Source organism: Tripterygium wilfordii, chromosome 3 (assembly GCF_013401445.1).
Source record: "Tripterygium wilfordii isolate XIE 37 chromosome 3, ASM1340144v1, whole genome shotgun sequence".
Taxonomy (NCBI): Eukaryota; Viridiplantae; Streptophyta; class Magnoliopsida; order Celastrales; family Celastraceae; genus Tripterygium; species Tripterygium wilfordii.
In genome coordinates this window covers 2550152-2571819 of record NC_052234.1, presented here as the reverse complement: position 1 = coordinate 2571819, position 21668 = coordinate 2550152, and the positions used below count along the sequence as shown (strand labels likewise).

The window sequence follows — 21668 nt, the reverse complement described above, 5'->3', positions numbered from 1 at the left end:
TGAGGACCAGTACCAGGAGTTGATTAATGGGTCAATAAGAAGTGGATTAATAACTGTATTTCATAGGAACAATTCTTCAATCACTGCTTGCCACCTCAACAAAGAAAAAAGTGGAGAAAGTGTGAGCTTTTCTTATTGTCTGAATTTCTCTCTGTTTTTTTTTGGAACCATAAAACCCTAAAAGGACACAGTGGTCACTGGCCAGGAGTTCTGCATTACACCCAATTTTTATCTCATGATAAATATATATCAGTAATTTTCCTATAAAGACACAAAGTAAATACAAAAAATAAGTACACATGTTTTCACCAACTATGAGCACCAATTTTAAACACTTGTTTTTCACGCATAGATGCAACGGATCACACAGTAAATGTGTGGTTCTGATTTTTATTGTACTTTATTACAGTCATTGGATTTCGAGTGCGAAAAGTTGGTGCGTATATATATAATTATATATATTTATAAATTGATGATATATAATACTCCATACGCCATATCATTCTTATTCAAAAACCTTATCTTCTGCAACAATACTAACTACCATCATTCTACATTGTTCTTCTTCAATTTGTGCAAGAAGGTTGGTGTCCATTTTAGGGGGTTATGGGACCATTTGTTGAATAAACACTTGGATGATCAGTATAGTGACACACACACACACACATATAGATACATAGTCATCGACATGATCAATTAGATTTGCCGGCAGAGCTACCTGTATCAATCATTCTAAAACACCTCAACTGCCAAAAGTGCAATGCACACTTCTTCTCTACTTCTCTTTGTGGGTTTTGTTAGTTGTCTACAATATGCTTCAACACTAATTACAGTTTTTGTCCAGGACAACAACAAGAGATGGGTTGTTTTGTTTATTCTTTTTGTAGTTTTGTTGGATTTTTTTCTTCTCTGTTATCATCATTGCTGCTGCAAAAGAAAATCAATTCCCTGAGGGTGTACGTTTGCCAGGAATATATTAATACACATTCATAAGGTGCATATATTAATATATACAATAGATGTCATTTGTAACGTCACTATGAATTCATTAATAATAAAATAAATCTTCTCAAAAAAAAATTAATAATAAAATAAATCCCATAACATTAAAAAAATCTCAGATATTGTTGTGGAAATGGGTGCTTATTTTTTTTGTTATGAATATTTTTAATTTTAATATTAGTAATTTTGGGCTGTGAAAGATTTTGAAACTACTTATTTGAAATTATATTGGAATTGGAGGGAGAGAATCTCAATCCCTCAACGGACTGGGAGTATACATATATGATATAACTAATTAACTATAAGTGGACTTGGATTAATTGGGCCCTTCTTACAAAATTTGGTGGGCTCATTTGGAAACTTGTCCCAAATCCACTTGGTCAATCATAGTTGTAAGGAGGGAGAGCTTTTTTTTGTATATGACACCCTTGGATAAATTAATTGGACATATAACACTTAATTTAATTTTTTTAGGAATATAACACCTTGTTGTTGTTCTTAACAGCGGCACCGCCTTGTCTTTCTCTACTTAGATTCATAATATCGGATCTTAATTGACTATTCTGCTTGAGCATGGAGTTGGGATACTGCCACATTGATTGTGCTTCAGCATATGCCAATGAGAAGGAGGTAGAGATTTTGATTCCATACATACACAGACCATCTACTATTAGATTAATGCTTACATACATGAGTTGTCTTAGTGTTGTTCTTCTTTGTGGTATTCGTCTGTTAAGGTGTTGAATGAAGTCAAAGACGCAAGAATGGACGTGAATTTTTGTGTGTTCATGATGTGTTTTTGACATGCAGTACTGTGCGGGGACACGTGAGCGAGCTAGGTAGACGGTTTGGGAAGGAGAAATGTCGAATCTGGTGGCAAAGGTGAAGAGGCACACGATTGCGGCATGCATGACTTGTCCTCTCTGCAATAAACTCTTTAGAGATGCCACCACCATATCTGAATGCCTCCATATGTGTGAGTACTTTTGCTCTCATAAAATTATGTTTCATTTCACTTCAATTTGTCCATAGACGTGTGGGTTTCTTTTTTTTTAGAATTCTTTCATTATATGATGTAGATACAAATTTTGATTTCATCACTTTATGCAGATTAGTCATGCTCTTAAAAAGATGTTTAATGATGGTGTTATGAAGCGTGAGGGGATATGGATGTGTTGATAGTTCCTGGAACTATTTATTGTAATGCCACAACTACAACTCTACAAGTACTCCAAATATTAACTCCAAGGGAGTTGACTGGGTGACAAATTAACGGGATTAACTCTTGTAAAAGGTGATAGGACCTAGATTTAATTAACATACATTCAGCAAATTTCTTTGAAGCCACTACTGTGGACCGAAAACCCTATAATTGTTTGGTGCATTTAGGATGGGGGACTCACATGCCCGAGTGTGGGAGGGGAGATTCATGTGCCTAAGATTTCTCACATAAGACGAGGTCCAATGTGACCGTGTCTTGGATGAGTTGCCCGTTTAAAAAAAAAAAAAAAAAAGAGTACTCCAAATATTGCAACCCAAATAGCCCACTTTATACAGTGACAAACCTATCATTTGGAATGCAGACTCAATGAGATGAGTCGATCGTTTAGAGGCCTAACTACTGCTCCAGCTTGATCTGTGGGCTCTTCTCAAAAACCATCGTAGCCTACGACATTCTTCGGGGTACTGGCTGAAACTATACTTCCTCCATTATATCCGTCCATCAAAAGCTTCCCAATTTTTGATCTCCACTCTGAGCTATCCTTCTCGTTCTTCCTGTCATGAAAAACTCTGTCGCAATAGTTTAGCATTGTTCCTAAGCCAGTATTCGGCATCCAACCATATTTCACCAGTACTTGTGCCTCACCTTCACTCAAGTCTTCTCCAACCTTCAAAAAGAGAAATGCAGGTGAGATATCCAAAATTACATGGCAGATGCTCAGATAAAACGATAAGACACATGATATGATAACCAAGAATAGAACAAGTAGAGTGCTTCAGTGCATATTCCGGCCTTTCCAAATGAAAAACCATCATCATGCTAGTGAGCTGTTTATCAGCACTTGGAATAAACTTAATCTGTTATCAATATTGAGTTCCACGATCTAGTAACCCTAGGAGCATAATAGCAGGTAGTCAATGAATTTAAACCCATTCACCACTGATTAAATAATATTAACAAATAAACTAATCATTCATTCTAAAAGGGAATGCACTAAAATCCTTACCATTAATGCTTTATTTTCAATTAGGTTGATCCTGCCACAACTAGTAAGCTTCATGGCAATGACCAAACGCTTTATCTGCCAGTCAACGGATAAGGAATCTACTAGCTCAAAGAAATATGTAGCAAAGCCATACTCAGGACGTTCCAGTACCAATCTGCAGGGAAGTGAAAAATCACTATCTTCCAATATAAAGGGTGCATTAACAAAGTTAATTGCATTGCACATCAATAACCTGTTATGCCTTTCAAAGACAAATATAAATGACTGGAGATCTCGGCACCAAGCCCATTCAGCAGGCCAGTTGCGAAACCTCAGATATCGTGACTTCAAAGAGAGAGAGCAGGAGGAAGAGGAAGATAAGTGAATGATGATAAGTGATTCGCAAACTTATTTCAAAATAGAAAATAGAAAATTTACAAGAAAGTCATTACCTGTTCCACAAGTGAGAATCGACAATCCAGGCAATAACTAGGTTTTTCACCTTTCGTGCACTGTATAGCAGCAAACTTTAATAACGAGTTGCGCTGTAAAAAAAGCTGTCCCCACAAATTAAGAAAATATGTGATATCAGAAGCCAGTCAATATATCCAAAGCACAATATGGTACATAGAAATTTAAGCAGGTTTCATCAATTCAAAATGATAAAGGTTGAAATTTTTTGTCCACCAGAAAAGTATTAGTTCAATTAAAGAGATTACCTATTTACCACTATCAATTGAACAATATAAAACATTCACAATTGCTTATTGCAATGATGATGAACTAGGCTTTGAGGTCAAACAATGACTATCTATTGCAATTCGAACAAACGCATGAAAAACTGTGGCTGCACTGTCTTATGAAATAAACCTCATCATAATAATACCGTTTTCAAAAAGTACATACAAAAACACACATTAAATCGACAGAATTGAAACATGAAGTTTAAATATATTGTACATATCCACAGGTATCCAAGGTATCACCTCCAAGTATCTCAAACTCCTTTTTACAATCAATTTGGAAGTATGCATATGTAAACGCATCAAGGAATAACTAATGCAAATTATATTGGATACTGACTCAATAAGACAAAAAAATCCGCGTAAGTCTACTTTCTCCCACACAGTTATCAGCAGCAGTGAACTAACAGAATGCAAGTTCAATATCATATTTCAATGGAGTTCCATTTGGACTTAGCTTGCATTTTGATAAACTGTCTTTACATAGTACTAAAGTTAGTTTCCATATTGTTTTTTTGTCTGACAACTTTGGATCATTCCGAAAAAAAGTAGAATAACTTGAGTTGAGGATAGTCATTCAGAAAGCTGTTAACTATATTTTTTTGCTGATTGCAGTCAACTATAGAAATCATTATATGGTAACAGGGATTTAAAGAATGTGAAAGAAAGAGGTATAACAAAGTAACAGCTCGGGGAAAAATGATTTATGATTGTAGCCAACCTTTGATATCACAGCTTCAAGATCTGTTAAGCTATCTTGGTTGAGGGATTCATCAAGGGTCTCATCACTCTCCATCTCTCCATAAAGTTTTATCTCATCAACTGACACTCCTTTATCAATCAACACCTGAAAATGAAACTTTTAGACTGACTACGCGAAAATATAGATGAAAGAGCAGATAATAGTAGTACCTGCAAGAGCCCAGGAGCATCTTCCTTCAGTGCAGCTTCTACTGAATCACTGACAGCATTTCAAAACAAAAAAAGACACCTATAAGAAGAGATGACACCAAGATAGAATTTTAATGCACACACATCTATGATGAAATATTACGTGGCAGTTTTCATCCTTTTACGTGAACGGCTAATCCTTATTGGTTTTGCTGCTTCTGGAACTACGGAGTTATACTCAAGGGCAGAAGGTACAACATTCCTCGTGCCTTCGTAATGATCCGAGATATTTGATTCTAAATGCTCTCCTGACGCCAGCAATTTCATTCGATCTCTCAGTCGCATGTGGTCCACCTTGTCTCCACAAAGTTGATCAGGCATATCAAGTTCACTTTTCACTGGCTGTAACATCATCATTATCCGAGACTTGTCCCAAATTGTTTGGGGTTGGGTACATAAATCCTTATGTTGATCAGAGATAACTGGTTCAATTTTCACGGGTTGTATGTTGAGGGAAATTTTAGACAGGGCATCCTTTTCAAGTCCGTGCATATCCTTCTTGTCCAACGCCTCAACCTTAACTTTAGGAGGTGCCAGTAAAGTTGAGCCAGACATACTTAACGTACTCAAAGACGAACATTCCTTCCCATCACATAAACTTTCTTCCATGGATGATGATAGACATATTATTATTAAAACATATGAAAAAAGGAGGAAGCGTGGCAGTGTTTAATTGGTCCATGTGTTGTCCCTTTACTGGTTAATCTTTCTGAATTGCGTTGTTGGTTTTGCATATAGGTACAGACTGCAGAGTGGGCGAGCTGTCTGGATATTTTGTTGGTTTGTCTCTCTTGAGAGATTGGGAGGTCCTAGCTCTCGAAGTCTAGGGTTTATCATTTCCTTTGCTGTATTTCTTTTCTTCAGTTGTAATAGAACATCACAGTTCAGTAATATAACCGATAACCTTTAGTTACATTCCTTGTTTTCTCTGTTTCTACCATCAAATATACTGGTATCTATCAATTGGTATCAGAGGCTTGGGTCCTGTCAATGGTCAAGTCGCGAATGGAAGGCAGAGCCGACGAGTTGGAGAAGGAGGTGGGTTCTTTGAAGAGCTCAATTGGGGATCTTAAGGCAGACATGGAAACTATGAAGTCGTGTATGATGGAGGTGCGAGAGATGTTACGTGAAAGGATGGTGCCGGACAAGGGCAAAGAGAAGGAACATTTCGAAGGTGATTCGTCCCATGTCGGAGCTGATGTTCCTGTCGCAGACCGGAAACCTTCCATGGAGGTTGATGCTCACAAGAGACGCTTAGAAATGCCCATTTTTTCTGGTGATGACCCTTCAGGGTGGTTGTTTAGGGTGGAACGTTATTTTGCCTTAAATCAGGTCCTAGAGGGTGAGAAGATTTCTGCAGCCATTGTATGTTTGGAGGGAAGAGCTCTGGGCTGGTTTCAATGGACAGAGGTTAGGTCTCCTGTCACGACCTGGCCTGCATTTCGTTCTGCGCTTCTTCGCCGTTTCCGAAACTCGCAGGTGGGCAGCGACCATGAACACCTTGTTTCCTTGCGACAGACCGGCAAGATGGCTGAGTTTAGGGAACTGTTTGAGCAGGTGTCCGCCCCTCTCCATGATGTGAGTGAGGAGATGTTGGCGGCAGCCTTCATCAATGCTCTCAAAGAAGATGTCCGGGCCGAGGTTAGGTTACATCCCCCACTTACCCTAACGGGCCTAATGGACCTGGCCCAACGGATTGAAGATCGCAATGATGCACTACTCCAGGCCAAAAGCCCAATTCCATACTCTCAAGGTCTACGATCTTCTTCTTTGTCGTGGAAGTTCTGTTTCAGGGAGCCTGGTTCGACCCCCAGAGTCTGTTCGGTCACCGTCGGAGTACAAATCCTTACCGCGCGACCCTAAGTTCACTGGCTCTAGTTCTTCGGGTTCCAAGCGTGACTCTTTTCGTCGCCATTGTGAGAAGGAGGCATTGCAACGAAGAGAAAAAGGGCTTTGCTTCCATTGTGATGATAAGTATCACCCAGGGCATGTTTGTAAGAACAAGATGTTGCAAGTCCTCATTGTAGCCGATGAGTCTGATATTGAAGATGCAGGTGGGGGTAGTGAGCCAATTGTGGAGCCACAAGAAGCAAGTGAAATGGGGGAAAAGGTAGAACTTTCGATGAATTCTATTGTGGGTCTATCTACCACTAAACAAAGTACCCTTAAGATTAGGGGAATTCTAGAGGGAAAAGATGTTATCGTGTTGATTGATAGTGGAGCGTCCCACAATTTTATTTCCTCTGAGGTGGTCCAGAGTCTTCAGTTACCATTAGACTCCAGCCGTAAGTTCACTGTTCAAGTGGGGAATGGCTTGTGTGTGAGTGGTGCTGGGCTGTGCCATGACATATCTTTGACTATTCAGGGGGTTCAACTTCGGGAGTCTTTCCATGTTATTGATTTGGGTAGCGCCGACGTGGTCCTTGGAATTTCTTGGTTAAAGACTCTGGGTGACATATCCTCCAACTATCAGACACTAACCATGAAATTTGCTCTTGCTAGCCAAAGGGTTGTCTGGCATGGTGATCCCACTCTTTCCAAAACAGTGGTCTCCCTTAAAACGATGTTGAAGTTGTTAAAGCATGAAGAGTTGGGTTTCTTGGTTGAATTTTGGTCATTTCACCTTAAACCATCTGTTGATATGGATTTGCCCACTGATCAGCCATCCCCAGAACTGTCCCGGGAACTGCAGCAACTTCTTGCTGAGTTTGATTCTATATTTGTGCCCAGTTTAGGTCTGCCAATTCAGAGGAGCCATGACCATGCTATTCATCTCATTGAAGGAGCCAATCCTCCTAATATTCGGCCCTATCGATATCCACACTATCAAAAGAATGAAATCGAAAAACTAGTTAAGGAGATGTTGGTGGCTGGTATTATAAAGCCGAGTATTAGCCCTTACTCCAGTCCGGTTTTGTTGGTGAAAAAGAAAGATGGAGGATGGCGTATGTGCATAGATTATCGAGCTTTAAATAAGATCACTGTTCCCGACAAGTTTCCCATTCCGGTTATCGATGAGCTGTTGGATGAACTCAAGGGAGCTACAATTTTTTCTAAGCTTGATTTGAAGCCCGACTACCATCAAATTCGAGTCCTTGAAGAAGATACTGCCAAAACAGCATTTCGCACACACGAAGGGCATTACGAGTTCCTTGTTATGCCATTCGGATTGATGAATGCCCCTTCCACCTTTCAAGCTTTGATGAATGACATTTTTAAGCCCTTCCTTCGTAAGTTTGTTCTTGTTTTCTTTGATGATATTCTGATTTTTAGTCCGGATTGGCTCTCTCATTTGCAGCACCTGAGAAGTGTCTTTCTTCTACTCCAACAACATGCCTTGGTTCTAAATCGGAAGAAGTGCGTGTTTGCTCAGCCCCGTATTGAATATTTGGGTCACATTATCACTGCTGCCGGAGTAGAGGCAAATCCTACAAAGCTCCACTGCATAGCATCATGGCCTGTACCGACTTCTCTTAAGTCCCTAAGTGGTTTCTTGGGTCTCATGGGCTATTATCGGAGATTTGTTTGCAATTATGGAAAGATGGCTGCTCCCTTAACGTCATTGTTGAAGAAAAATAATTTCCAATGAAATGATTCTGCAATATGGGCATTTGAGGAATTGAAACAAGCTATGATGTCGGTACCAGTACTAGCTTTACCTGATTTTTCAAAAAAATTTGTTGTCGAGACTAATGCGTCCGGAACTGGGGTGGGTGCAATCCTTATGCAAGAAGGTCATCCAAGAGCCTATTTCAGTAAAACTTTATCACCTCGTGCTCAGTCCAAGTCTGTGTATGATAGGGAGCTCATGGCCATTGTCTTGGCTGTTTTAAAATGGCGCCATTATCTCTTGGGCCGCCGTTTTTTGGTACACACAGACCAAAGTAGTCTCAAATTCCTTTGGATCAACGTCTGGTGCATGAGGGGCAGCAGCGATGGATAACCAAGTTAATGGGTTTTGATTTTGAAGTTCAGTATCGTCCGGGTAATGGCAACTTGGCAGCTGATGCTCTTTCGCGACGAGAGGAAATAACGCTGCATTTTCCTTCTCCAGGCAGTTCGGGACATTCTTCTCTAGCTGCTGACAAAATCCAGTTCGCCGCTTTATTTGTAGCATCTTATCCAGCACTTAGTGACTTACAAGAAGAGGTGATGTGTGATAGTGCCCTCAAGGAGATCATTCAGGCCCTTATTATTTCTCCCACCAGCAAATATCCTTATAGTTGGCATGGAGGTTGTTTATTGCACCATGGGCGGCTTGTGTTGCCAAAAGATTCCCCACGTATTCCAGCATTGCTACCCGAATTTCATTCTACACCATAGGGGGGCCATTCCGGCTATCTATGTACATTGAAGCGTGTGGCGCATGTCTTGTACTGGGCTGGCATGAGGGAGGATATTAAGAAATTTGTTACTCAATGTGAAGTTTGCCAGCGTCACAAATATTCAACTCTTAGTCCTCAAGGACTTTTACAGCCACTGCCCATTCCTAAGATTTCTTGGGAAGCTGTTACAATGGATTTTGTTGGGGGTTTGCCACGAGCACATGGTTCGGATACGGTTTTAGTGGTGGTAGACCACCTTACTATATATGTGCATTTCTTGCTCTTATGCCACCCTTACTCCGCAAAGGATGTTGCTGCCTTGTTTTTAAAAGAAGTGGTTCGCCTTCATGGGTTTCCCTCGTCCATTGTTACTGACAGAGATCGCATCTTTGTGAGTAATTTTTGGGCTGCTTTGTTCAAACTTTCAGGTACGACACTGAAAATGAGTACCTCCTATCATCCTTAGACGGATGGGCAATCTGAAGTTGTGAACCGCTGTTTAGAGGAGTATTTGCGTTGCTTTGCTAGTGGACATCCTAAACAATGGCCTCGTTGGATCCCTTGGGCAGAATTTTGGCATAATACTACTTTTCATCGCTCTGCTGGTATGACACCATTTCAAGCTTTGTATGGTCACCCTCCTCCCACTCTTCTAAAATATTCTGGGGATCCTACCACGGTGGAGGATGTACATACTCTCTTGCAGGACCGTGACGCTATGTTGGGGGAATTGCACTTGAATTTGGCTAAGGCACAGAATCGGATGAAACAGTACGTGGATGGTAAGCGTCGAGATATCTCTTTCAGCCCTGGAGATCATGTTTTTCTTAAACTCCAACCATATAAATTCCGCTCCTTGGCTCAGCAACCCTACCACAAACTCAGGCCTCGCTTCTATGGCCCTTTTCTGGTTCTAGAAAAAATTGGCTCAGTGGCTTATCGCCTTGAGTTACCTGCTTCCACCACCATTCATCCAGTCTTTCATGTGTCTCAGTTGAAGAAAGTATTGTCTAAAGGTGTTGAAGCTCAACCCCTGCCTCCCTCTCTTTCTGCTGATCTGGAGTTGGTTCAATCCCCAGAGAGTGTACAGCAGATTCGCACTTTGGCAAATGGCAAGCAAGAAGTCCTCATTAAATGGGCAAACACTCCTGACTGTGATAACACCTGGGAATTCTATGATGCTTTTCAAGCCCAATTCCCTGCCTTCAACCTTGCGGACAAAGGTTGTTGAATTGGGGGGAGTAATGATAGACCTGTTGTTATTAAAACATATGAAAAAAGGAGGAAGCGTGGCAGTGTTTAATTGGTTCATGTGTTGTCCCTATACTGGTTAATCTTTCTGAATTGCGTTGTTGGTTTTGCATATAGGTACAGACTACAGAGTGGGCGAGCTATCTGGATATTTTGTTGGTTTGTCTCTCTTGAGAGATTGGGAGGTCCTAGCTCTCGGAGTCTAGGGTTTATCATTTCCTTTGCCGTATTTCTTTTCTTCAATTGTAATAGAACATCACAGTTCAGTAATATAACCGATAACCTTTAGTTACATTCCTTGTTTTCTCTGTTTCTACTATCAAATATACTGGTATCTATCAGATGATCTCTGAGATGAGTATGTCCTATCACATTCTTTCACATCATTTCTCAAATGTATCACTACAGTATCCTCTGGGTAACAATCAGATGCTTCCTGTGAATGTTGGGTAGCAGTGAAAGATACCAATGCACAGTGATTGCTTGAACTTTTGACTGAAGTTGTGGAAAGAACAGAAGAAACATTTTCATGAGTCTCATTTGATTGGTTTTCAGCTTCTTTGAAGTCCTCAAGAACCGAACAAACTTCTTCTTTGACTCTCCCAGCACAATTTCGAACACTCTTCAGAAAGTCCATGAGAATTGACCTGCGTGAGAGTAGCATCAGCATAACTCTTTACAGCTAAGTGGCTAATGAATATGCTTCTTCCACCATGAAATTCCCTAAATAAAAATTTCCATTATCCTTGATACCACTAAGACATGAATTCTACTCTTAAGAATAAATCCAAGAGAACATTAGAAAAGCCAAAACCAATCAAAGAGGACATTAAGATATTCCTACGCTTAACCAAAAAAGTATCCAAGTACATAAGATATTCCTACACTTCACCCAAAAAATCCAAAAAGTGAAGATTCACAAAACCACACAAAAAGTTCGTTGCATCTATGAGTAATGAAAACTAAGGTTATGGCGAAGCCATATTCAGGTGACTTAAATTCCTGGATGAGTAGATAATGCAAAAGAACGATGCATATTGATATAGGGCAGAAACTAAGGATTAGAGCACTTGGTAAAAAAAATAAAAGAAAAAATATCAATAGACAAAAGAGGTATGCACTCATGGGCTCCGAACAATCTTGAAAGCTAAATCTTTTACCAGTTAAAGAGGCCTATCAAATTAAAGTATTTTGATCAAATCAAACTAGTTTCAACAACAAAACAAGGCCCAAAGTAAAGAACCCTAAAATGGGAAGGGAAAGAAAGATTAGGCAGTGCAATCCAATTTTAAGACGCTCAATAACTTTATATAATAATGCGGAAGATGACTCAATACAGTAACTTGGCAGTATCGTCAACATAACCATTACACCACACCTGCAGCCTCATAGACATCCACCCAGACACATAGCCTTCAAAACACTTAGCACAGCTGCAAAATCGATCAGAAAGGACACTCCCAACCAGGTTACAAATCATCAGTGTAAAAAACCTTCACACACATTGAGGGACAAATCAATATCTTGCAATCTTGGAATTTCAGCTTGAAAATTGTTGCACGGGCTTCTGGTAGAATCTTAGATTTAAAGAGTAAGTTAGAAACTCTTTCTTTCTTCTTACTTTTATTTCCAACATTTCACAATCAAGTCGAACCGTAATCAGCACCAGGTTTGTCCCATTAACATTGTTAAAATTAGTTACTTTGTCATTCAACCCAATAAGTTAACTTGGTGGGTTGGGGTATTTCACATCTTTTATATATATTCTAAGTTCTAACACTCCGCTCACGTGTGGACTGGACAATCCGATGGCCCAAAATGTGCATAACAAACGAGGCCCAACCCTAGGTCTACTCACACAAGACCCTCACTTGGGGCAACAACAAACACACACAAAGGCACACACTTAGGGCAACGACAAATGGGGGATTAAATTGCGAAGGCTAAGGTTTTGAACCCAAGACCTTCTACTTCAATAACATATTAAGATTAGTTACTTTGCCATTCAAAACCCAACAAATTAACCTAATGGGTTGGGGCATTTCACATTTTCACATCACTTATATATATTCAACAAACACTAAAAGCATATATCCTAAACCACTAATCTTGTTTTTACTAATTAGTCTCAAACTCAAGCTTTGATTGTAACCCGGAAAATTATACTTATTAATTCAGCCACCAGATTCTAGTCCTTTGATTCTGTCAACACCATAAATCTAGTTTGGATGGAATTTACTTTCCAATTTTTACTGCACAGGAAACTTGATGCAATCATAGATGTAGAAATTGAGATAAACAACAAAGAAGAGAACTCAATGGAATTAAACAAGAACTTCACAAAATAAAGCAACCATAGTCCGAACAGACCAAACTGTCTGGTTATTAGCCAAGTAACAAACAAGAGTTAAATCAGGTGAAAACAGCAACACTCGAACAAAGCCACTAGAAAGGACCTTGAGGGAGCACGGGGAAAGCCAAGGAAGGCAAGAGAAGGGAGAAAGCTGTGAGGGATGGACAGAACCAGGTAGAAACACAAAAAACTAACAAGGACCAGCAGTAGATGAAAAAACAGGGAAAGAAAAATTAGGAACCTAAGGTGCTAAAGGAGGAGTGTTGTGGCCAAGAAATTAATAGGTACATAGCAATAGGTGGTGAAAAGATAAGGAATAAGGTAGGGAAAGAAAGACACGATAAAGAGAACAAGGAAAAGGGAAGAGAGAGAGGTGAGGAAGGCTGCAACAGAGAAGGCAGCTAGCAGGAGAAGGTTTCTGGAAAAACTCAGCAATTTTCTAACCTCTCCAAAATAGTGTTTTGAGGTAGCTTGTATATGTATGAAAGGTCTTACCCTAGCTTCCTTGACAGGTCTCACATTCTAAGTGGCTACACTAACTTACTTGAAAGCAATACACTTGTCCCTAAACAAGATGTAAACAACCCCCACATCATAGGTAAATATCAAATATCTCAGCCAACAAAGTAAAATAAAACACAAAACAAAACAAATATAATAATGGGAATCCATCTAAGCTACGTCAAAGCTCAAGGCCCTAAACTCAGCTTCCAGAGTACCATTTAAGACCCAACTGACACCCATAAGTTTCCAAATAGCTACCCAAACATTCATGGACCAAGAGCAGTTCAAGAAAATATGATTTATGGACTTCTGATCAGATTCGCATCTATTAACCAAGGAGTAGCCCTTTCCCTGTAAACTATCAATGGTCAAAACTCTTTCCAATAAGTCTTCCCTTTGGAAGAAAGCACTCTTAGGGGTGCTTTCACTTCCAAATAAAACGCCAGGTTGCGTGAGGCCGTGAGGGTTGCTGTGAAGGCTTGAGAGCTCCATATAGAAATGTTAACAATTCTTGACCAATAGACACAATTCCTTCGAATTCAATTGGCTTGGAATCTGCCCTAGAAACTTGACCAATTCTCATATGTCAAGCATCTTATGTCAAAATCGAGTAACTAACTGGAATGGTTCATGGGAAAGAAAATACAAGGGGTAAGAGGGTGAGAGAAGTTGGTGTGTGAAACCTGAAACTAAGTACAAGTCTTATATATAAATCCCCACTCCGACATACAAGTGTCTGTATGAGAGTGCTTGTAGGTGTGGGAGTCGACTTCTCTACAACACTATACATCTGTGTACCCCGCAGTGCCTTATACCATTTCTGGTCCCTTGACAACAATAGGAATTAGGTATACAAAAAGGAAGAGGAAAAAGACAAAGAAACTAATTCTAGCTTTTTTACTCTTTTGATTTCTTCAGAATAATACATTCAACCCAAAGGCCAAAACTGAAGGATAAAAAAACAATGAACAAGAAATTTAGTTTAAGTGTTGATATATACGAGGGAGCTCTTGACCTGGTATAGCCTTAGTCCTTCGAACTTGAACCAGGGCAAGATTTGAGTACCATCTCACACTAATACTAATCGTAATAAAAAAAATGACTGCTGAAAAGAAAAAAAAATGCTGTAAATATTACAAATCTGAGTGTTACACTTTCTAGTTTCTACAAAATAAAGGTAGCTTAATTACCTCACGAACTGGTTTCACCAACCCCATCAGCTTCCTACATATTAACATAGAAAAACAGCATTCGTAAGTTTTATGTTTTGCTAAACTACAAGTATATTAAAAGCAAGAATTGGGTCGAAAACAATAAAAAGACACATTTGAGCACAGGGTTATTATAAATTTAGAAAAGCCAATAACCAGCAAGGAATATGTCACCTTTCTAGTAGCGACCTTTGGCGCTTTTTAAGTACAATGTGATCCAGAGCATCCACAAAGTCACTGTCACTCCAATTCTTGACCTTAAGTCCAGGCATACCTGCTTCACATATGCTATTTGTACCTTTTTCCAGTAAATTAAACAGGCCGTCATCTGAAGGCTCGACCTTTACTTCGGCAGGAACATTTGACGCCTTTAAAAAATTTGGAAAAAATCAGAAAACTTGTCATTAACTTTTTCCAATTGAAAAAGACCAGCATGCTGTGAAACATGATATCTGATTTGCACAAGCACATCAATTAATCAGTTCCTGCCTGCCGAAAATTGACATCCTGGCATTAACTTGCATTCTCTGGACAGTAACTAACAGAAAAGGAGTAAACCAAAATTTGACTGTACAAGACTATACAATCACAACATCAAAACTCCCCGTTGTTCATTCGTCCTTCTAGTGCAACTCACGTCTTGTTGGGTTGAGTTCAAAGTTTTTTCAGAATCTGAAAACGCATCATACCCGAGAGCACATTGCATCACATTGACCAGGAAAGAAAGAACAAAAGAACACAAGAAAAAAAAATAGACCCAACCCTATACGAAATCTAATCTACCAACTCTGCTATTTGATTCAAGGTCTGGTCTATGGGTGAATTCGATTACGAATTTGTTTAAAATTTACCCTTTTTGCCACACTGCATCAATCAAGTTATGGATACAAACAATTTAAGTGCTTTCTCTTATAGGTCATCTATCAAACAGTTAACATGCAATGCAGCGGTGGGGTCTTTGCCATGCCCTAAAACCTCTTGGACAAACCATAAAAATCTTCAAAATATCTTACATAGACAACTATAACTTTAGAATTTGTGAACACAGCTGGGTAAAGCTTTCCTTTGCTTAATGTGTTTCCATCACTTTCATACGAACAAGGGCAAAAAAAATACCAACTGTCAACGGCCTTTAATTTTTTGGCCTACATGAGACAAAGACACGCCCAAGAGTTTGCCCAAGATACAACTAAAAACTAAGTAAGATACGTAGAATAACCTGTGAATTGAAGCATCCAAATTCCTTCTCAAAAACAACATCAAGATTGGACTGCAAGCAAGCAAACCAAAATAAAATCCACACTGAATCCCTAGGTCTAGCACCACACATCCATAAAGAAAGTCTAAAAAATGATAACTATAAAATTTAAACCGAAAAAATTCACTCACTCCGTTTGAGCTTCTTCATCTTCGGATTTTCCGTTTCGGGAAGGAGAATGCTTCTTCTCTGAAGACACAAACAGTTTCCATCGTTTGATCAAGGGTACATGGTCGACCTCTTGCGCCATTTTTTTTTGGAGCTTTCAATTCGCTAATTCGTTCATCACATCTCTTCGTTACTGCACACGACAGTACAATATTGATTGATAAAATAGAAATCGGAAAAAAGAGCTGAATCGAGAAATTGATTGGATATTCCAAGAAAAATTGGAGAACGAGAGCGGGAAGGGTTTGAATTTAGTGAGTTGTGAAAGTAAGCTGTGGCGCGGGAGGTGTGAAAAGTCGATAATGCGTGTTAAGCTTCAAAGAAAGAGATTTTGGCAATCGAGTTTCAGGATTCTTGTGTTTTCTTTCCTAGAATTCTATGGGCTTAATCATATTTACTTTTTTTGTGTGAATCTAATATAAGGAATTAAATCTTTTGTTAGGGGATAATGTAGCCTCTTTGATTGTGCTTATGCCAAGTATTGATCATTGTGCTTAATTGATGATTGAACTATGATGCTTAGTTACAATATAAGTTCGATTGTTCTAATACAATTCGTAGTAGACGCCATGCTCGTTGAGGATAGTCTCTTGCAATTTAACACCATGACTTCCTAGACATTATATGTTAAGATTTACGTGGTCACTATAAAAGTTTTCATAGAGCTAATTGCGTTCTTTTTTGTCAAACTAATATAGATGCCATGGATAGTTGCAGATTAAGAATAGACGTAGTAAGTTAGATGTCATGACTATACATGAATAAGGGGAATTGATCTTTGACATACATTAAGGAATTGATAATTGATAACCAAATGATTTTCTCATAATTTTACACTTTTAAATTTGAAAATTTGCAATCATAAAAATCTTCTCCGTTTATTCGACGATAATTGTACTAAATTTTAGAATTATGATAGATTATATTCAAACATTGCTGGTACGACACTCATATTTACTGAGCTATACTACTATTGATATATGCACTTGCGAGTAATCATGATACAATTTTAAAAGGAACCTTAATTATTCGTAATCAGAATACTAAGTTTTGACACGTATGTGATTATAAAATTATATAATATATGTCAAGTATTGATAATATGATTACTAAAATTTAAAACTTAAAAGAAAAATTGATTGAAACACATACTTGCATTACTCAGAAGAAAGGGAAACAATATCAACCATTACAGAGTGAGCAATAAAATCGGAATATTTCCCCAACTAGAGCATAGGTTCCTTAAATCTGATAGAATTAAAATTAAAACAAATATTGTCATATAATGTAAATACAATTACTATTAACTAATCGGGCCCACAAGATAAAAAGAAAATATTAATTAATGGGTGTACTCTCATTCAATAAATATATTATAGTAATCAAAAATTGACAATCGCTCGGCCGAACACTCCTTTGGTTTACAAGGGGCCATTCGACCAATAGTTCCTCCGGAATCCAACTGCCCTGGCCCTGAAAAACAAAAATGGTCAGTGAACATGACGGTCATGGGATGACCGCAGGCACTCCGACGCTCTACCAAACCCTCAAGAATATCACCAGCCTTAATAATCACCAAATCGAGCTTCAAGCTTACCTTGGGATGTCTCTTCTCTTTATATAGTGAAAGAATTAAATGTTCGCCCACTTAGTTTGGCTCCCAATTCTCCAAATCAGTTGGAGGTCGATCGTGCCCGAAAATCATGGGATCATTAGTTGATATATGGTCAACTTGTTGGTTCGCACAATAGGTCCTTGCCAAGTCCATCTCATATTATTGCCTCACAATTGCTCCTCAAAGACCTGTTTAGTCTTGGCCGAATAGGGCTTTGTACAAGGACTCGCTTTACGATCGACCATCTTTGACTGGACCTTTCTCCGAATGTTGTTCACACTGGTTAAGGTGGCAATAATTGCACCACTTCTTGTGGCGGCAATGCCTTATTGATTATCACTTATCATGCCTTTACCGGGAAAAAACATGTTGTCTTTAATGACTTTAAAGTCATTAATAAATGGAGGGGTGACTTTTCACACTATAAATTGTGAGAGAAGTGTCCTTCAGGCCGCTTTCATGTGAATATTTTTGCTCCTAATTCTCTTTGGTTATGCAAATCCAGATGAAGCTGAAACCCTACAAAATCTTCTCCTCTGACGAGACAATCTCTGTAAGTGCATGGAATCCTCCATCTTTGGTTGTGTTTGATGTCCGCCTCTTATGGATAAATATTTCGGCTTCACAAAAGATGTCGCGGAGCTGCATCATTCGACGAATAGTTACGGTTTTCCCCTTGAATGTAAGCTCAACCTGGCCCAATAAGGTAATCATCCTATAGGTTGGGGCAAATTCCATATCGTGGTTGCAGTGGATAGTGGATTAAGATTCCCTCTCTCAAAACTCTTTAAGGAAGCTTTAGTTGTATTCGGCCTTGCCTCCCATCAACTCAACTCCAATTTTTATAGGATAGTAAACGACGTAGATGTTTTCAATAGGATTTATGAGTTCGGTGTTAGGTCAGTTGACCTGGTGAGGATTTAAACATCAAAATGTTCAGTTAGAGCAATTGCAATGGATAAATTTTAGGGGGGGGCATGAATCCAATTTATTGTCCCATTTGTTACGCCATGGATAAAAAATGGTTCCAATAGAGCCAATTTGTTGGCTCCATTTTGATGGGACTAACATGGGGAATGACAAAGCATGCCCCCATGTCTGCTCTCTAAGTGGGTCCCATAACAAAACACACACACATCTACATCAAAATTAATATTGGGTCTCACCTCTATTATAGAAAAAATAAAGTCAATGAATTTTTACTATTGTGATTGCTCTTATCATAACAAGTTCCACATTATCTAGTGTTGAGCATCCACATCAGATTACCTAAACATAGAGAACTAGTCAAAAACCAGCTCTGCATCACATTACCTAGAGTTTCTCTATTTTAAAGAATTGTTAATGTAAGCAACCACCGTTCAATTATCTAAGAATATAATAATAATTTTTGCTATAATAAATAAAAGAAATATTATTATCTCTGACATATCACGTAAGCATTGTCTCTCTCCTCGATGAACAGAACATCATCGTCAGAATTTCCCTCAAATCTTCTCCGACATCTTCGACCTTCGTCGAGCATGTATCATTTCTCCCTGATTCAAGATTGTCGATTTGAGCTCTAGCATGAAGGTCATCAAATCAATGGAAGCGGAGGTGGACGACAAGGATCTAGAACCTGCCACGGCATCCGCAACCGAAGGTGGGACATAGAGTCCAGGAATGTAACACAACTTTACCCAAACTCAAATAACCACAACTATATTAGATTATATTTTGCCCCAAGATAACAGTAATACAGAAAGAGATGATTCAAACAACACAGATAACTAGCCAAATTCGAGACTGGCCTAATCTCCAAGGTAGCCAACTTTGAGAGTGGCTGGGCCTCCAAAAGTTTTACAGAACATATGATTCTTCGATACTGCTCCACTCCTTTGCAAGGGACAAAGGAACACAAAACGACATCGCATCCTAACAGACCCACAACACAATAGGCCTTACCAAAACTCAAGCCCAGCCCCAAGACTAAAAGAACCCAACAGACAAAACTCAGCTGTTACAACTACCCCCCCATTAGAACACCTTGCCCATAAGACGGGGAAAGTCTTCCACCAGCTTACTAAAAGGAACCCAGGTGGCATCTTCAGTCCTTTGACCCTTCCACTGAATTAGGAGTTCTGTTGTAGGATACATCCCCTTCTGTACTAGTATTCTATCTAGGAGTTTCTCAGGTTTAGGCAAAGGTTGTCCCTCACTATCAATGGGTGGAGGCAGTGATGAACCGACAAGGGTGTCTCCCAACTGCCTTTTCAACTGGGAAACATGGAATACTGGGTGAATGAGTGCCCCTGCGGGTAGTCTCAGTTTGTAAGCCACTTGCCCAACCTTTTCCAAAATCTCAAATGGGCCATAATATCTTGGAGCAAGCTTTAATTCCTCCTTTGCACCACAGACATCTGTCTGTAAGGCTGTAATTTTAAATAAACTAATTCACCAACCTGGAACTCCTTAAAGGTCCTCTTTCGATCCGTAGACTTCTTCATCAATGCTCGACTCTTCTTAAGATTGTTCTGTATCAATACTAGTATCTCCTCTCTAGTCTTTAAGTGCTGGTCAACAACCTACAATGCCGTTGTTCCTGGAATGTATTCATAGAGTTTGGTAGGAGACACGCCATACACAGCCTCAAAGGGTGTCACTTTGGTACTAGCATGTTGGGTGGTATTGTAACAAAATTCAGCTAATGGCAGCCACTTAATCCATTGCTTGGGTTGAGTACCATAGAAACATCTTAGATATTGCTCCAAGGACTTGTTTACCACCTCCGTTTGCCCATCACTCTGAGGATGGTAGGTTGTAGAATATTTCAGTTTAATCCCATGCAACTTGAAAAACTCCTTCCAAAACTGACTGGTGAACGTTGGAGCTGTAATACCCCAAAATTCTTTTTCTTATAGAAATTAGGTAGGATCAACATGTGTTGAGTATATAGATATATTTAAAACCATTAGAAATAAATACCAAGTGAGTTGGGAGTATACAAGTGGTTTAAAAACAGAAAAATTGGTTTGCAAGTGTAACTGTCCGGATAGCGTTATCAAAATGGTGTAGATTTTCCAAATAGGTAGAGGTGTCCGAACAGCCATCCAGGGTGTCCGGACACCTCTTTAAAAATTAGCCCGTGAATTGTTTTAAAAACACTCATTTAGCGATTTCCACTCAAATACCCGACCAAAACAGACCCTAAACCCTATTTTCTCTCAAATTTCCTCCCTTCCATCAATCTAAGATCATCAACCAAGGTAAGATTGTCCTCTTTCAAGTTGTTTTAAGTTGGATTCATGACTTCTCTCTCTAGCTTACATGTTCTTAAATTCCTCTCTTTGTCCTAATCTTTCAAGGTTTGAACCCAAACTCAAATCCATGAGTTCCTATATCATTTGAGGCCTAAAAGAAGTTTGAATTCCGTGATTTTAATAGATTGATTTAGACTTGTTTATGGTTGCATTTTTAGAATCTATTGTTGATTGGAGTAGCAAGCTTGAGTAGGTGAAGTTCAAGAACTTGGAAAGTTTTGGGTAAGAGAAGGTAATGGTTTCTTGATTTATTGGGTTAATTTGTGTTAGATTTATGAAATTGAAGTTGTTGTATATTGGTTGGAGGATGGGCTTATCGAATAATAGGTTGATTGAGGCCGGAGAATTCAAGGTTGAGTATTGGTTTACATAACTAGTTTTTGAAGTGCGAGGTAGGGAAATTCCACCCTTTGCTATTCTCTTTGAATATGAATTCCTATTAAGAACGTTTATCTTGTCTCATTGTTCATTGTGATTCATTCTCGCCTTAATTGCACCTAAGGAAGAGCGACCCCATTTTGTGATTTCTTCGTTGTATGATTTGAGTTATATGGCATACCTTACTTGTTCAATCTTCCATTGATCATGAATTACTCTTGAACATGCATCATGTATTTGTATATATATGTAGGTTGTACGTAGACCCTATTGTATAACCATGTTGGACATGCATTGTAGTTGTATGGTAGATGTCGGGTATGGACCCGTATATCTCTTAGTTGTGATTGATGTGAAATGTGGGATGTCGTTGGGCCGTTCAGGGTTCCTATGAGTACGG

At 39.0% G+C, this 21668-nt stretch overlaps 1 protein-coding gene across 1 annotated transcript; it reads right to left on the bottom strand.

Moving 5' to 3' along the window:
• Window positions 1–2342: 2342 nt before the first annotated feature.
• Window positions 2343–15805, bottom strand: LOC119985977. Its single transcript, XM_038830489.1, has 11 exons — window positions 15767–15805; window positions 14722–14821; window positions 14527–14560; window positions 10822–11126; window positions 5007–5514; window positions 4865–4913; window positions 4674–4799; window positions 3662–3766; window positions 3463–3554; window positions 3231–3384; window positions 2343–2891 (listed from the first exon to the last, which is right to left on the bottom strand). The coding sequence occupies exons 4-11, from the start codon at window positions 11114–11116 to the stop codon at window positions 2652–2654; spliced, it is 1569 nt and encodes a 522-aa protein (XP_038686417.1). The 5' UTR covers window positions 11117–11126; window positions 14527–14560; window positions 14722–14821; window positions 15767–15805; the 3' UTR covers window positions 2343–2651.
• Window positions 15806–21668: the final 5863 nt, after the last annotated feature.

What these genes read in the sequence shown, in the direction of transcription:
- LOC119985977 (XM_038830489.1), bottom strand. Translation starts at nt 11,116, where the DNA reads ATGGACTTTCTGAAGAGTGTTCGAAATTGTGCTGGGAGAGTCAAAGAA. An exon ending in AAAAGGATGAAAACTGCCAC is followed by an intron (nt 4,914 to 5,006) that starts GTAATATTTCAT and finishes AAATGCTGTCAG; the next exon opens with TGATTCAGTAGAAGCTGCAC. An exon ending in GATTCTCACTTGTGGAACAG is followed by an intron (nt 3,555 to 3,661) that starts GTAATGACTTTC and finishes CTCTCTTTGAAG; the next exon opens with TCACGATATCTGAGGTTTCG.